This window comes from Rhinatrema bivittatum, chromosome 5, assembly GCF_901001135.1.
Source record: "Rhinatrema bivittatum chromosome 5, aRhiBiv1.1, whole genome shotgun sequence".
Classification (NCBI taxonomy): Eukaryota; Metazoa; Chordata; class Amphibia; order Gymnophiona; family Rhinatrematidae; genus Rhinatrema; species Rhinatrema bivittatum.
Genome location: NC_042619.1, coordinates 133,850,810 through 133,865,620, shown reverse-complemented (window position 1 = coordinate 133,865,620; position 14,811 = coordinate 133,850,810). Strand labels below are relative to the sequence as shown.

The 14,811-nt window shown below is 46.9% G+C and overlaps 1 protein-coding gene across 1 annotated transcript in view; it reads left to right on the top strand.

The window, feature by feature from the left end:
- The window catches only part of NAA16 (N(alpha)-acetyltransferase 16, NatA auxiliary subunit), a 468,335-nt gene that overhangs the window by 442,355 nt on the left and 11,169 nt on the right, over positions 1–14,811 (top strand). Inside the window, 1 exon segment of the mRNA XM_029602955.1 lies at positions 13,893–14,065. Coding sequence (XP_029458815.1) covers positions 13,893–14,030 — 138 coding nt within the window. The 3' untranslated portion in view covers positions 14,031–14,065.

Sequence of the window (14,811 nt, the reverse complement as noted above, 5' to 3'; positions counted from 1 at the left end):
AGGGAGAAGTGATCATTGGAGACTTTAATCTGCCAGATGTAGACTGGAGAATCCCTTCTGCTGAATCTAACAATAGTAGAGAAATAGTGGATGCCCTAAGGGGCTTTGTTCAAACAAATGGTAATGGAACCCACAAGAGAGAGGGAGCTATACTCTATTTAGTACTCACTAATGGAGATACTGTCTCTGATGTCCAAGTGGGCGCCCACCTCAGCACAAGTGATCATCAAACGATATGGTTTCATATCACACAAAGGATACGGAGAAGAAGCACGAAGACCCGAGTTTTGCAGTTCAAAAACACAGACTTTGAGGAAATGGGGAAGTACCTGGAGGAAGAACTAAAAGGCTGGGAGAATAAGAGAGATGTGGATCAACAGTGGACCAAACTAAAAGGAGCAATTATCAAGGCAACTAATCTATATGTTAAAGAAAAGCAAAAGAAAAATGAAACCTTTATGGTTCTCAAAGAAAGTGGCTGACAAAATAAAAGCTAAAAGAACAGCATTCAAGAAATATAAAGGATCCCAAAGGGAGGAGCACAAAGAAGAATATCTGGTACAACTGAGGAAGACTAAGAAAGTAATCAAGACGGCAAAAAGTCAAGCGGAAGAAAGGATTGCCAAAGAGGTAAGGAGAGGTGACAAAACATTTTTCAGATACATCAGAGAAAGGAGAAAAGTTCCAAGTGGTATAGTGAAATTAAAAGGTAAAAAGGATGAATGCGTAGAGAGAGACGAAGAAATGGCAGAAATACTAAACAAATACTTCAGTTCAGTGTTCACTAAAGGGGACCGTCACTAGTTAACAAGAAACTGGAGGGGAGTGCAGTAGATGTAACTCCGTTTACAGAAGTGAATGTATGGGAAGAGCTGGGAAAATTGAAAGTGGACAAAGCCATGGGGCCTGATGAGGTTCATCCCAGGATACTGAGGGAGCTCAGTGCAGGCGGGTCCGCTGCGAGACCTGTTCAATAGATCACTAGAAACTGGAGTGGTGCCAAGTGATTGGAGAAGAGCCGTGGTGGTCCCGCTTCACAAGAGTGGGAGCAGAGAGGAGGCTGGAAACTACAGGCCGGTTAGCCTCACCTCGGTGGTGGGTAAAGTGATGGAGTCACTGCTGAAAAAAAGAATAGTGAACTATCTACAATCTGAGGAATTGCTGGACCAGAGGCAGCATGGATTCACTAGGGGAAGATCCTGTCAGACAAATCTGATTGACTTTTTCGACTGGGTGACTAGGGAATTGGATCAAGGAAGAGTGCTTGATGTCATCTACTTGCATTTCAGCAAGGGTTTTGATACGGTCACGCACAGGAGGCTGGTGAATAAAATGAGAAGCTTAGGAGTGAGTGCTGAGGTGGTGGCCTAGATTGCAAACTGGTTGACGGACAGACGACAATGTATGATGATAAATGGAACTTGCTCTGAAGAGAGAGTGGTGTTAAGCGGAGTGCCGCAAGGATCGGTGGTTGGGACCGGTCCTGTTCAATATCTATGTGAGCAACATAGCGAACGAGATAGGCAAGGTTTGTCTGTTTGCGGATGACACTAAAATCTGCAACAGAGTGGACACGCCGGAAGGAGTGGAGAGAATGAGAAGGGATTTAAGGAAGCTGGAAGAGTGGTCGAAGATATGGCAGCTGAGATTCAATGCCAAGAAGTGCAGTGTCATGCATATAGGGTGTGGAAATCTGAAAGAAATATATTCAATGGGGGGTGAAGGGCTGATGTGCACGGAGCAGGAGAGAGACCTCGGGGTGATAGTGTCTAATGATCTGAAGTCTGTGAAACAATGTGACAAGGCGATAGCTAAAGCCAGAAGAATGCTGGACTGCATAGAGAAAGGAATATCAAGTAAGAAAAGGGACATCATTATCCCCTTGTACAGGTCCTTGGTGAGGTCTCACCTGGAGTACTGTGCTCAGTTCTGGAGACCGTATCTACAAAGGGACAGAGACAGGATGGAGGCAGTACAGAGAAGGGCGACAAAAAAGGTGGAGGGTCTTCATCAAATGTCTTATGAGGAGAGATTGAAGAATCTAAATATGTACACCCTGGAGGAGCAGAGGTGATATGATACAGACTTTCAGATACTTAAAAGGTTTTAATGACCCAAAGATAACAACAACCCTTTTCCGTCGGAAAAGAATCAGCAGAACCAGGGGTCACGATTTAAAGCTCCAGGGAGGAAGATTCAGAACCAATCTCAGGAAGTATTTCTTCATGGAGAGAGGGTGGTGGATGCCTGGAACGCCCTTCCGAAGGAAGTGGTGAAGACCAGAACTGTGAAGGACTTCAAAGGGGCGTGGGATAAACACTGTGGATCTATAAAGTGTAGAGGATGTGTATGAAGAGTGGGTGGCTCGCGGGAATGACGGCTACTACCTGGAGATAATACCAATGACTGCTACTACCTGGAGATAATACCCTTATTCAATAAACATACACACAGTTAATGCGACTCCAACATTGCTCTAAGCTTCAACGGCAAGAGGTAATGTGGGAAAAAAAAAAGGTTTCTATTCACAAAAAATGCGGGGAGTAGCTTGCTGGTTACGGCGGTTACTACTCCTAACCAAATAAGCCTGATACTTCACTTTCAATGCCTATCCAGCATAGCTCTCTGTTTCAGCGGCAGGGGAGAAAGTCTGATACTTCACTTTCAATGCAAGTTAGCTCTCTGCTTCAACGGCAAGGCAGGAAGACTGATACTTCACGCATATCCAGCATAGCTCTCTGCTTCAGTGTCGGGGGAATGAAGAAAAGTGGATCTATATACAGACAACAACCAACAAGGACTGAATTACATAGACTGGGTAAACAAGCAGGGGTGTAGCTTGCTTATTGCGGCGGTTACTATCCCTAACTAATTAAGCTAGATATCCACTTAGATGCAGTTCCAACACTGCTCTCTTCATTATGGCAGGGGTGGAAGGGATACAGAACCAAAAGGTTACTAAGGGCCAAGAGTAACAGATAAGTATTTGAGAGGAGAAAAAAAAAAAGGGTGCGAAGGCTTGCTGGGCAGACTGGATGGGCCGTTTGGTATTCTTCTGCTGTCATTTCTATGTTTCTATCTGACAATCCAAGGGCACTGGAGTGCAGAAGAGTCTGTCTGGGGCATCAATTGGCTGGAAGCCTGTGCAGTCTGGTTGGCATGTTTGCAGTTCATCAGATTGCAGGGTTGAGCAGTCCGGCTAATGCCTGACAATGCATCGACAGTGGCATACTCCAGTTGGCAGGGAGGAACCAAGTGCCAGCAAGTATCACAGGAAATATCCCAACTTTCCTGGCGTGTAGCCAGATGGACTCAGTACAAATGGGATAGTATCCGCGTGCTAGCAGTTGGAGACGGATCTGACGTCAGCACGGGGGCGTATATATCCCCACAGGAAGCGTAGCTATTCAGTAATTTCCGTCTCCAAAGCAGTTTGGAGTGCCTGCACGCTAGTTGAGCGTGCTTTCCAAGACTACTTTAATTTTTTTTTTCAAGAAGACAGCATTGGAAGCTACCCTGGCAAGGCTCATGTCCTTGAAAGCCATCATCCCAGTACCTGCCTGGGAAGTGAATTCTGGCCATTATTCCATCTATTTCATTGTACCCAAGAAAGGGGGTACCTTTCGGCCCGTCCTGGACCTCAAGTCAGTCAATCGCTACTTACGGGTCCCGCGGTTTCGCTTGGAAACTCTACGCTCCGTCAAGGCCGCAGTACAGCCAGGGGAATTCCTCACGGCATTAGACCTGTCAGAGGCATACCTGCATATCCCGATCCATCCGGATCATCAGCGCTACCTACACTTCAAGGTTCTAGGCCGCCATTTCCAGTTTCGGGCCCTGCCCTTTGGGTTGGCGACATCGCCACGGACATTCACCAAGGTGGTGGTAGTAGTAGCGGCGGCGCTCAGGCGGGAAGGAATTCTGGTCCATCCCTACCTAGACGACTGGCTGATCAGGGCGAAGTCTCGAGAGGAGAGCCTTCAGACCACCGACAGAGTGATAGCCCTTCTGGAAAGCCTGGGCTGGGTTATCAACCTCGGCAAGAGCTGCCTACAGCCTTCCCAGTCCCTGGAATACCTGGGAGTACAGTTCGACACCCGGGCAGACACGGTCAGTCTCACCACCAAGAGGACGTTGAACCTTCAGCAGCATATCCGGTCTTTGATGGGAGCCAGTCGACCCACCGCCTGGGATTATCTGCAGGTTCTTGGTCTCATGGCATCCACCCTGGAAGTGGTGCCCTGGGCGAGGGCCCATATGAGGCCTCTCCAACACGCCCTGCTCTCTCGCTGGAGTCCCCATCTGCGGACCTACTCCGCGCACCTACCTCTACCTGCCCGAGTGCGCACCCAGTTACGGTGGTGGTTGCAGTCCAACCACATGAGCGGGGGATCGAAGATGTCCTCACCCACGTGGATTGTGCTCACCACGGATGCCAGCCTAAGCGGCTGGGGCGCACACTGCGAAGAACTCACCGCACAAGGGCGGTGGAACAGGGAAGAGGCGGCGTGGAACATCAACCGTCTAGAGGCCCGGGCTGTCCGATTGGCCTGCCTTCAATTTGCCCACAGACTGCGGAACAGGGCGGTCAGAGTGATGTCCGACAACGCCACCACGGTGGCATACCTCAATCGTCAGGGCGGAACCAGAAGCCGACAGGTGTCTCTGGAGATCGCCCCTCTGATGACTTGGGCGGAGGGGAATCTTCAGGACATCTCCGCCGTCCACATCGCCGGGAAGGACAATACCACAGCAGACTTCCTCAGCAGGGAACGCCTAAATCCGGGAGAGTGGCAGCTCTCACCCACGGCCTTCCAGATGATTGTGGATCATTGGGGGTTTCCGGCCATGGATCTCCTGGCAGACGGGTCCAATGCTCAAGTACCCAGATTCTTCAGCCGCAAGCGCGACCCGTGCTCACACGGAATCGATGCCCTGGTTCAGCCGTGGCCTCCAGGGACTCTACTGTATGCCTTTCCTCCGTGGCCTCTGATAGGCGCTGTCATCCGCAAGATTCAGAGGCACCAGGGCCTAGTCCTTCCAGTGGCGCCAGACTGGCCCAGACGACCCTGGTATGCAGACATGAGAAGACTACTGGCAGGGGAGCCCCTTCCCCTGCCTCCTCTTCGGGACCTTCTACATCAAGGTCCCATTCTTCACGAGGATCCGGCTCAATTCTCTCTTACGGTATGGCCCTTGAGAGGGCTAGATTGAAGAAGAGGGGTTACTCGGAGCCCGTGATTGATACCCTCCTCCGAGCTCGCAAGTTTTCCACATCCCTCACATACATCAGGATCTGGAGAGTATTTGAAGCCTGGTGCGACTCGCATGGCACCAATCCAAATGCAACCACGATCCCTATTGTGTTGGATTTCCTGCAGGATGGCCTTCAGAAGGGTCTCTCCCTCAGCTCCATCAAAGTTCAGGTGGCTGCGCTGTCTTGTTATGGTCCCAGGAGGGCTGGCAAGACCATCGCTAAGCACCAGGATGTTTCTCGCTTCCTGCAGGGGGTCAAGCATATTCGTCCGCCACTGAAGTGGCCTGTGCCTTTGTGGAACCTCAACCTTGTTTTGGTTTCCTTGCGGGATCCACCTTTCGACCCCTTCGGGGCCTGTCTCTTCGTTCCCTCACTTTGAAGATGGTATTCTTGCTGGCTGTATGTTCAGCCCGCCGCATCTCAGAGCTACAAGCATTGTCCTGCCGGGATCCATTTCTCAGGATCACTCCAGAGGCTATCCATCTTCGTACGGTTCCCTCTTTTCTACCTAAGGTGGTTTCACGGTTTCATCTTAATCAGACCATAACCTTGCCTACCACGGCGGGGCTGAGGAAATCTGAAGAAGGGCGTTTATTGCGCCATCTCGACATTTGGCAGATTGCTGCCCAGATATTTGGAACTTACACAAGACCTACGAAAGACGGACCATCTGTTCGTCCTGCACAGCGGGAAGAAACAAGGTGAAGCAGCCTCTCGGCCCACCATCGCCCGCTGGATCAAGGAAGTTATCCGGGCAGCTTACGTAGAGGCTGGAAAAACCCCGCCTCTACATGTCAAGGCTCATTCTACCCGAGCTCAAGCGGCATCCTGGGCGGAATCCAGGATGCTATCGCCTGCGGAAATCTGTAAAGCGGCGACATGGTCCTCCCTCCATACCTTTTCCAGATTCTACCGCCTGGATGTCCAGGCCAGGGAGGACTCAGCATTTGCCAGGGCGGTGTTACATGGGCCTCAGGCAGCCTCCCGCCCAGGTGGGGAGTAAAGCTTTTGTACATCCCATTTGTACTGAGTCCATCTGGCTATACGCCAGGAAATGTTGGGATTACTACCTGATAATCCCCTTTTCCTTAGTGTAGACAGATGGACTCAGCATCCCGCCCAGCTGCCTGCGTACATGGGTATCACCGATTCCAGGTAAGCCATGTCCTCTGTTTCCATGAGAGCGTACACTCTACCAGGTGTCCACGCCTTTCGGTTGGGAATGCTGGCGGTCTCCAGCTACTATCAATCGGTCAGGGGAATCCTGTTTCACTTTTTAACTGTGCATCAGTACACTATAACAGCTTTTGCAAGGAAGATTACCGAATAGCTACGCTTCCTGTGGGGATATATACGCCCCCGTGCTGACGTCAGATCAGTCTCCAACTGCTAGCACGCGGATACTATCCCATTTGTACTGAGTCCATCTGTCTACACTAAGGAAAAGGGGATTATCAGGTAGTAATCCCAACATTATGAAATTGGATGGAAGTGCATCTTCACGAGATCTCAACCTCGTACATTGCAGTAAGAGAATGTGAGAGCAGACTTTTCTCAGCAGACAGAGTCTGGATCCAGGAGAATAATAATTGTCAAGCGAGGCGTTTCAGCTAATGGTGGATCGCTGGGGCTTTCCATTTCTGAACCTGCTACGGCGACTTTTCGCAATGTAGAGGTTCCTCGATTCTTCAGTCAGAGGAGAGATCCAAATTCCTTGGCATCAATGCACTTGTGCAGGAGTGGCTGGAGGGCAAACTGCTGTATGCTTTTCCTCCGTGGCCCATGTTGGGCAGAATTGTTTGGAGGAATGAGAGTCTCAGTGGGCTGGTGCTTCTGGTGGCACCAGACTACCCCAGGAGACCCTGGTATGCAGATCTGCAAAGGCTCCTGGTGGAATCTCCCCTCCAGTTTTCGGCACACAGAGATCTGCTACAGCAGGGGCCTGTTCGTCATGAAGATACAAATCAATTTTGTCTTACAGTATGGCCCTTGAGAGGCCTCAGTTGCTGAAGTGTGGATATTCTGCTGCGGTGATTGCCACCTTGCTTCGATAATGAATGTTCTCCACTTCCTTAGCCTATATGCGGGTTTGTGAGTGTTTGAGGCTTGGTGTGAAGATTGAGGGGCTCTTCCTCGTACGGTTAAGATCCTGGTCATTTTGGAATTTTTTAGGATAGATTGAGTAAAGGGTTCCTTAAAGGTACATGTGGCGCCTCTTGCCTGTTTCCGAGGTCAGGTGAAAGGTGGGTCCCTGTTGGCTCATCCAGATGTGGCCTGTTTCTTGAAAGAAGTGAAGCATCTTTGTCCTCCCTTGCAGTTACTGGTACCCTCGTGGAGTCTTATTCTAGTTTTGGAATTTTTAGCTGGCCCTACTTTTTGACCAATGCGTAACATTTCTTTGAGGTTACTGACCTTAAAACCAGTGTTTCTTGTGACAATTTGTTCTGCTAGTTGAATATCTGAACTACAGGCATTGTCTTGCTGGGAGCCATTTCTAAGAGTGACTGCAGAGGCGATACAGCTGCATATACTGTTCCTTCCTTTTTACCAAAAGTGATCTTGGATTTTCAAATGAATCTGTCCTTTTCCCTGCTGTCTCTGGACAGGGAAAGAGATGCAGAGGGATATTGCCTATTATGGCCCTTGAATGTCAAGACGACGGATTGGCTGTTTATACTCCATGGTGAGAGTAAGCAGGATGAGTCGGCATCGCAGGCTACAATAGCCCACTGGATTAAGGACATAGTCTCGGTCGCATATGTAGATGCTGAGCAGCCATTGCCTAATCTGGTTAGGGCTCATTCCACTAAGGCTCAGGCAGTGTCATGGGCGGAGGTTAGATTGTTGTCTCCCATCAACATTTGCCGATCTGCATCCTGGTCCTCTTTATATACCTTTTCCAGGCATTATCGCTTGGATGTGCAGACCTGGGAGGATGCAGCCAAAACTGTCCTGTTCGGGAGTAGCTTTGGTACTTCCCACTGGTTTTGGAATCACCTGTCTTTATGCTAAGAAAGAAGAAATGACTACTTAACTGATAATTTCGTTTTCTTTAGTACAGACAGGTGAATCCAACTTCCCACTCTTGGCTGCTGAATGGTTGTGCTATGGTCCTCCTGCATGGCTGAGTGTTCCAGGGAATACTGGTAAGTGTCAGTCCAGTCCAGTCCCTAGATTAGTGTTGTTGCACTCTGTCTGAGCTCAGTGTTTGCCTGTTGGATGAGTGCTGGAATGGTTATCTGTTAATAATCAAGTTTTGATAGTTTGTCCACAGTACTGGCGGGCTGATGTCACTGCAGGGGTATATGTCAGCTTTGCTCCTTCTCTATCTGCTGGTGGAGGTGCATAACCCACTGGTTTTGGATTCACCTGTCTGTACTAAGGAAGAGGAAATTATCCATTAAGTAGTAATTTCTCCTTTTCCAAAAAAAGTGAAGAAAATAATTTAAAATGTTTTTATTTTTTAATCTCTTATGTCTCTCCATTCTTTTTCACTAATTTGTTTAGCGACCATTAGAAGTTAATGACTTAAAGGTCTGAATCTTGAGGAACCAACCCTGCCAGGATGACAGCCAGCCAAAAACTAGTTTTTATAAACAAGCTGTCAATGGGAAGTGCATTGGACTTGAACAAAAGCATATTTTTGTGTAAAAAAAAATGCCCTTGCTGGGATAGTTTGGGATTCATCTGTGGGACAGATTCGGCCTCAGAGGAGGTACCCTTCCAGCACTGGGGCTGGGAAAAGGAGATCTTGGGCCATTTATGGAGAGGCAGCAGAGACTACTGAAAGCAGGGTCAAAAAAAAAGGTTTTGCTAGTGCTTTCTGGTATCATCTTTTTGTCTCTCCACTGAGGAGGAAAAGTGCATTTTCATAGCTTGTAGACAGATGGACTCAGGACTAGTGGGTTTATGCCCCCTGCCAGCAGATGGAGACTGTGCAAGCTGACGTCACAGTATATGTAGCCCTATAGTGACCCCAGCTTGCCAGTATCCTTGGTCTCTAGCAGATGATGGATGTTCATCTCCCTACGGGGATTGCTTCGATCTTTTTGGAAGGAGAAATTTGAAATTCTAAATTCAGGAAAAGAAAGCCCCGCTCTTCTGCGGTGATGCCTAAAGGTCCCTCACCCAGTTGAGAATTCCTGAGGTGATTTCTGTGGTCCCTCAGAGGTGCTCTTTTGTCCCATCCTGGATCTCAAGAGGGTCAACCGTCATTTGAAGCTGACTCATTTTCGCATGGAAACCTTACGCTCTGTGATAATTGTGGTGCAGTCGGAATTTCTGACCTCCTTGGATCTGTCAAAGGCTTATCTTCTGTATTCTCATCCAGTTGGAACACAAGCACTTTCTAAGTTTGCGGAGTTGGGGCGCCATTATCAGTTTCAGGCGCTGCCTTTTGGTCTGGCCTCCGTTCCCAGAACATTTTCTAAGGTTGTGGTGGTAGTAGCAGCCTTGCAAAGAGAAGGAATCCTGGTGCACCCTATTTGGATGACTTGCTGATTCGAGCCAAGCCTCAGGAAGAGAGCCGACTGGTGACACACAAGGTGATCTCCTTATTGCACGTGCTCGGTTGGGTGGTGAACCTGACCAAGAGCAATCTTCAGCCATCCCAGTCGTTGGAATATCTGGGGGTCCGGTTTGACACAGGTCAGGATAGAGTTTTCCTACAGGAAATTCGAATTCAGAGATTGATGTCTCAAGTGTGTCTGAACACCATACACCGGACAGTGTGGTCGTACCTAGGGGGGCTCGGCTTAATGGCGGCTGCCCTGGAAGTGGTGCTGTGGGCATCCTCTTCAGCGCTGTTTGCTGTCTTGTTGGAACCTGCAGTCTCAGGACTATGCGGTTCAGCTCCACTTGCCGATGGAAATTTGCTCCCATCTCCAGCAGTGATTGCCAGAGGATCATCTGAGAAAGGGAGTTCCCTTGTCCTCTCTGACCTGGTTGGTACTCATGACAGACACAAGTCTCTACTGTTGGGGGTCTCACTGTCTGGAGTTAACGGCCCAAGGGCAATGGAATGCCAAAGAGTCCCGCTGGAATATCAATTGCCTCAAGGCCTAGGGGTAGTCCTGCTGGCATGTTTGCAGTTCAGGCACAGGCTTGCGGGATCAAGCGGTTTGTGTGATGTCAAACAACACGACAGTGGTGGGCTATATCAATATCCAGGGAGGAACCAAGAGCCAGCAAGTATCGCGGAAAATAGACCAGCTTATGGAATGGGCAGGAGGTCATTTGCAGTTTATCTCAGCTTCTCACATTGCAGGAAAAGACAACATAAGAGTGGACTTTCTCAGCAGGGAGCATCTGGACCCAGGAGAGTGGGTGTTGTCAGCCAAGGCGTTTCCACTGTTTGTGGATCGCGGGGGCCTTCCATTCCAAGACCTGATGGCGACTTCTCAAACTATGAAGGCTTCTCAATTCTGCAGTTGCAGGAGAGATCCATGATCCCTGGGAATAGACGCTCTCATACAGGTCTGGATGGAAGACAGATTGCTTTATGCTTTTCCTCCATGGCCATTGCTGGGCAGAATAATTCACAAGATCGAAGGCCACAGGGGGCTAGTACTCCTGGTGGTGCCGGACTGGCCTCTGCATCTGTGGTATGAAGATTTGCGACGACTCCTGGTGGAGACACACACCCCCCCCCCCCCCCTTCATCTTCTGTTGCTCATGGGCTTGTTACAGCAGGGACCGGTTCTTCATGAGGATCCAACGTGATTCTGTCTTACAGTTTGGTCCTTGAGAGAGCTCTCCTGTTAAAGCATGGTTATTCCTCTGCAGTGATTGCCATCTAACTCTGCACTCGCAAATTCTCTATTTCCTTGGCTTGTGTGTGTGTTTGGAGAGTTTTTGAGGCCTGGTGTGAGGAGCGGGTTTTTTTCCTCGTTCATTTAAGATCCATCTCATTCTGGATTTTTTGTAGGATGGGTTGAATAAAGGATTGGCTCTTGCCTGATTCAGAGGCCTAGTGAATGGTGTTCCTTTAAGAACATAAGAAAATGCCATACTGGGTCAGACCAAGGGTCCATCAAGCCCAGCATCCTGTTTCCAACAGTGGCCAATCCAGGCCATAAGAACCTGGCAAGAACCCAAAAACTAAGTCTATTCCATGTTACCATTGCTAATGGCAGTGGCTATTCTCTAAGTGAACTTAATAGCAGGTAATGGACTTCTCCTCCAAGAACTTATCCAATCCTTTTTTAAACACAGCTATACTAACTGCACTAAACACATCCTCTGGCAACAAATTCCAGAGTTTAATTGTGCGCTGAGTAAAAAAGAACTTTCTCCGATTAGTTTTAAATGTGCCCCATGCTAACTTCATGGAGTGCCCCCTAGTCTTTCTACTATCCGAAAGAGTAAATAACCGATTCACATCTACATCTACATCTAAATAACCGATTCATCTTTATCACCTCATCCTGATGTGGTGTGTTTTTTTGAAGGCAGTGAATCATCTTAGGCCTCCCTTGAGGTTACCGGTTCCATTGTGGTCATAATTTGGTGCTGGATTTTTTTGTGGGCCCTACGTTCCGGCCACTGCATAGCCCTTCCTTATGGTTGTTGACCTTGAAGACTGTGTTCCTGGTGGCGATATGTTCTGCATGTCGAATTTCTGAGCTGCAGGCCTTGTCTTGCTGGGAACCTTTCCTTCGAGTGACTCTGGGGGCGATATAGCTGCATACTTCTTCCATCCTTCTTGCTCAAGGTAGTCTCGGACTTTCATTTGAATCAGTCCATCTCCTTGCCATCCCTGGATAAAGTCAGGAATGTGGAGGAGTATCTGCTTTTGTGCTCCTTGGATGCCAAGCGACTTATGCGGAATCTGGAGGTCTCTGAACCTTTTCAAAAGTCGGACCACGATTGTTCTCCAAGGTGGGAGTAAGCAGGGCACTCCAACTTCACGGGCTACCATAGCTCATTGGATAGAGGAAGTAGTCATGGCCACGTATATGGATGCTGGAAAGCCATTGCCTACTCAGGTTAGGGCTCTTTCCACTAGGACTCAGGCAGGATCATGGGCGGAGGTTAGTCTGTTGTCTCCCGTCGATATTTGCCGAGCTGCGACATGGTCCTATTTACACATTTTTTCCAGGTTTGTCGTCTGGATGTCCAGGCCCAGGAGAATGAAGCCTTTGCATGTGTGGTGTTGACTGGACCGCAGGCAGCCTCCCACCCTGTTGGGGAGTAGCTTTGGTACATCCCACTGGTCCTGAGTCGTCCTGTCTACATGCTAGGAAATGGAGAAATTATTTACCTGAAAATTTTGTTTTCCTTAGTGTAGACAGATGGACTCAGCTTCCCGCTCTCGGCTACCACATGAGTTTGTCAATAGTCCTTCTGTGGGGTTCTGGGTCCCAAGGGATTACTGGTAAGTGTTCATTCAGTCTCTTGCTTAGGATACCTAGCATCTTATGTGAGTTCAGTATTTATGGTTGGTTGAATACAGTTCTGGTTGCATGTTTTTAATCATGTTTTTTAATCAAGTTTTTTGCTAGTCTGTCTACATTTTCTTTTGAAGAGAATACTGGCAGGCTGGGCTCACTGCAGGGTTATATATACTGTGACGACAGCTTGCTCCATCTCCATCTGCTGGCAGGGGGCATAAACCCACTGGTCCTGAGTCCATCTGTCTACACTAAAGAAAACAAAATTATCAGGTAAGTAGTTTCTCCAATTTAATTGCAGTTAGTGGGTTCTTTATTTTTGTTGCTATTCAGAAAATGTATTTGAAAGGTGCCCAATTTCAGTAGATGTCACTATACTTACACAGATGCACCATAATTTGTGGTATAGCATAGATCCCAATGTGTAAATTTGCTGCTATGATTATTTTAAAGTTTATATTAGCTCAATTAGGAGGAACAGAGTAGGCCATGCAGTGTGCATTATTCATGAATAAGGTCCCTTCGTTGGCCCTGATACGTCTCCTTGAATTGGGTTCTTAATCACTACGTTTCCTGCTTTAAACTGTTCTGGTTTTCCTTTAGACTTTAACAAAGGTCTTGGAGGCACTGCTTAATGGCAGCTTTGGAAACTGCAATACTCTGTATGAGGAGTATCGGACAGCGTGTCATAAACTCTTCCCATTTACACCTGCCTTTCTGCCTGCCACAAATGAGGAGGACAGTAGCACTGCATCACTGAACCACACAGTCCTTAACCATGATGTGCTCTCCAATGAAATCTGAAGCACTGAGAAAACTTCAGCCTCCTACAGACTGTCTTGAGTGAATACAGATCACGGTTACTGTTTCGAGATGCATTTTAATATTGCACTCCCAAGAAAATGAATATCCAGTTTTCTTGTTTCTCCTTCTTTCCCCCCAAAGAACTGCCAATGGTTATGTAACAATCTCTAATCAGCACCTGTCATGATATTTGTACAGTTTTATGTCTTTTAACAACAAAATCCCCTAATTATGAACGTTATATTTAAGGACTGTGTTTCACCCAAGTTTTGCTACATATAAAAATTAATAAGGTAATTTCTTGTCAATGAAATACACCAGTGTAGCAGTTTTAGAAAATTAAGAATTATTTCCTACTGCTCAATTTGTCCACCCCCCTTTTGTTTTTCTTTGTTTTATCTTTTAAAAAATTGTCATTCTTTTTTTTTTTTTTTTGAAAGAAACATCACTCTGAAAATGTTGGCTGTTTTGCACGTATTGTGTGTCCATTGCATGCTTACATGCAGCAGTGGTTGATGGATATGTACATTTGGTTTGCTTTACCCATTGCAAGTCCTAGATTGGATATATTCAGTTGAGGGCAGATCCTGGCTTTCAGTTGAATGCGTTATAGGTAAGAACCAACAGTATGCTTTAATATATCTGTTTTGTTTCAAAGATATAGATATTGTGTGTCTTTTTTTTTTTTTTTTTTAATGGTTGAAATATAAATGTGGTTTTAAATGAACACTACCATACAGGAAAAAAAGCAGTTCCCTGAAATGTTTGTGAATTGATACAGGTTAATATAAAATGTCAGTTTTCTTCTCGTCTGTTAAATGCAGGTTCGATAAAGTTTTAAAAGATAATGCAACTTTTGAGAGCCCCATAAGGCAATAGTTGTTTTCATCCCTGATTATAATTAACCTTAAACTCTCCATAAAACAGAGCTCTTTAAGTAAGAGCAGGAAATATATTTCAGCTTTCAGAGTGACCAAGGGAGTTTGGCTAAAACTAACTGCTTTCATTGCTTCAAAGCAATTGATGTTTGATGTATGTTTAGGATTTTTTAAGATTCTTCTAAAGAGCACTTACTTTAATTTGCAGTCAAAATGTGGGATTATTGTTTATTTTAACATTTTAGTGTTAAATGCATAAAATGTGCATCACATGGTAGAATTTGAGTTTGAACAGATAAGCAAATGTGAATGAGCAGTTAAAGCATGTAATTGCTGGACAGAAGGCTGTGCATTTCAACAGCTGTTCATTGTAGGAGAGTCTCACTCCTTAAAAAAAAAAAAATACTGTTTCTTGTGCAGAGCAAAACTTACTGAAATGATACATTTCTTGCAACAGAATAATTACATTTCTTTGAGGGGA